The sequence below is a fragment of the Otolemur garnettii genome, unplaced genomic scaffold (assembly GCF_000181295.1).
Source record: "Otolemur garnettii isolate 467f Iridium unplaced genomic scaffold, OtoGar3 scaffold00003, whole genome shotgun sequence".
Taxonomy (NCBI): Eukaryota; Metazoa; Chordata; class Mammalia; order Primates; family Galagidae; genus Otolemur; species Otolemur garnettii.
In genome coordinates this window covers 34,821,640-34,824,078 of record NW_003852398.1, presented here as the reverse complement: position 1 = coordinate 34,824,078, position 2,439 = coordinate 34,821,640, and the positions used below count along the sequence as shown (strand labels likewise).

The following is a 2,439-nucleotide window of genomic DNA, read 5'->3' as shown; positions in this document are numbered from 1 at the left end:
AATTGTATCATTTTCTTACAACAGTACAGTAGGGTAATATATGTGGACCTTGATTAATTAATTAATGTGAGAAATGGATTTGACAAAAGAGAATAAAATGCACAAATCTCTTAAAACCATGCTCAACTCTATCCATACAAAAATGAAGTAGAGTCCTAGAATGCTTATGACAAGTATTTGATTGCTCTTGGTTCCACTTTCAAATAATCTAATTTGCTTAGATACTTCTTTTATAAGTACTTCTTGGTATTAATTTTCTTCCTAATAGCCTCATTGTTCTTTTTTACTATGCAGGCATAGCCATACTTAACAAAGTAACTTTGTTATTCATGCCACTTATAAGTAATATAATTTAGAGAACTTACTGTCTATTTTACTATTAATGTTGCTAACGAACTTTTACATTTTGTATAATTTGTTGGGAAAATTAAATATTGTACCTTTTGGACTTTCAAATAACACTGCTCTTTAGAGATAAACTGGACTGTCAAAGAATCAAAGTTAATTGTAGGAAGTTTTTTGTACGTTATTTGAAATAGTGATTCTTAAATGTTGCTATGTATGAGAACAATTTAAAGGAAAAGTCGTTCAGAATTTGATTCAAGATCTGCAGGGGAGCCCAGGGATTGGCTTTAAAAAATGTGCACAGGCACAAAACCAATACATCCAAGCAATTCTTTATGTACGCGGTTCACACACTGAGTTTGAGAAACGCTGACTTGACCCAAAAGTCTTTACAATGCTCAGATTTCAGAAAGGGTATTGATGTGAAAACACCTCATGAAGTTATTAATTTGAACGCGTGGTGGCGGTGTAGGCTAAGACAGTGGAGTGGAAAAGTCCTCTGCAGATTCAGTGGACTCCATTTTACCCAGAAGCCAAGTAAAAATACAGAACACATTTACAGCTAAAACTAAGATAGGCGTGTTTAGAAAGGCAGTTGTCGCCAGAGAAGAATAAGAGCAAATTTAAAAATCTATAGCCAAGACAGTTCGGAGGGTCGACGTTGGATGCGGTGACTGGGAGCTGAGGAGGATTTTTCCTATGGAATCCGACCTAACAATGAAGATGGTACGAACAAAAGTACAGCACAACAAAAGGCAAGTGGCGATCTTCATTTTATTGATGTTCTTGCGGAAGGTGGGGTCAGAATCCATTCAGTATTCAGTACTAGAGGAAGCAGAGAGTGGAACGTTTGTGGCCAACTTGGCAAAGGACCTGGGACTTGGGGTGGGAGAGCTGGCAGCACGGGGCGCCCGGGTTGTTTTCAAGGGGAGCAGACAGCATTTGCTGCTTGACCCACAGACCCATAATTTACTGCTAAATGAAAAACTTGACAGGGAGGAGCTGTGCGGCTCCATTGAGCCGTGTGTGCTTCCTTTCCAAGTGTTACTGGAAAACCCCTTGCAGTTTTATCAGGCTGCCTTGCGAGTCAGAGATATAAATGACCATGCCCCAGAGTTTCCTTCCAGAGAAATGATATTGAAAATATCAGAAGTTACTACGCCAGGAAAAATATTTCTTTTAAAAATGGCAAATGATTTAGATGTTGGCAGCAACAGTCTTCAGAGTTACACAATCAGCTCCAATCCTTACTTCCACGTTCTCACCCGCAATCGCAGCGACGGCAGGAAGTTCCCGGAGCTGGTGCTGGACAAGGCGTTGGACCGAGAGGAGCAGCCTCAACTCAGGCTGACACTCACCGCGCTGGACGGCGGGTCTCCGCCCAGGTCAGGAACGTCAGAGATTCAGATCCAGGTTTTGGACATCAATGACAACGCCCCTGAGTTTACTCAGGAGTTCTATGAGGCGCAAGTCCCCGAGAACAGCCCCTTTGGCTCTCTGATTACTACGGTCTCAGCCAGAGATTTAGATGCAGGATCCTTTGGGGAGGTATCCTATGCTCTATTTCAAGTCGATGATGTTAACCAACCTTTCGAAATTAACACAATCACAGGAGAAATTCGACTGAGGAAAGCTTTGGATTTTGAGGAATTTCAGTCTTATCATTTGGATATTGAGGCCACAGATGGTGGAGGCCTAACAGGAAAATGCTCTTTGGTCCTCAAGGTCCTGGATGTGAATGACAACGCCCCTGAATTGACCATCTCATCACTCTTCAGCCCCATCCCAGAAAACTTGCAGGAGATCATAGTGGCAGTTTTCAGTGTTTCAGATGCAGATTCTGGACATAACCAACAGGTTATTTGTTCTATAGATAACAATCTCCCTTTTATTCTAAAACCGTCAGTGGAAAATTTTTACACTCTGGTAACGGAAGGTGCCCTGGACAGAGAGACCAGAGCTGAGTACAATGTCACCATCACCGTCACTGACTTGGGAACACCCAGGCTGAAAACACAGCTCAACATAACAGTGCTGGTTTCTGACATCAATGACAACGCCCCCGCCTTCACCCAAACCTCCTACACCCTGTTC

At 42.2% G+C, this 2,439-nt stretch overlaps 1 protein-coding gene across 1 annotated transcript in view; it reads left to right on the top strand.

The window, feature by feature from the left end:
- Positions 1-896: 896 nt before the first annotated feature.
- LOC100956225 (protocadherin beta-14-like) overlaps positions 897-2,439 on the top strand; it is a 7,543-nt gene continuing 6,000 nt past the window's right edge. Inside the window, exon 1 of the mRNA XM_012806968.2 lies at positions 897-2,435. Coding sequence (XP_012662422.2) covers positions 1,045-2,435 — 1,391 coding nt within the window. The 5' untranslated portion in view covers positions 897-1,044. The remainder of the gene's footprint in view (positions 2,436-2,439) is intronic.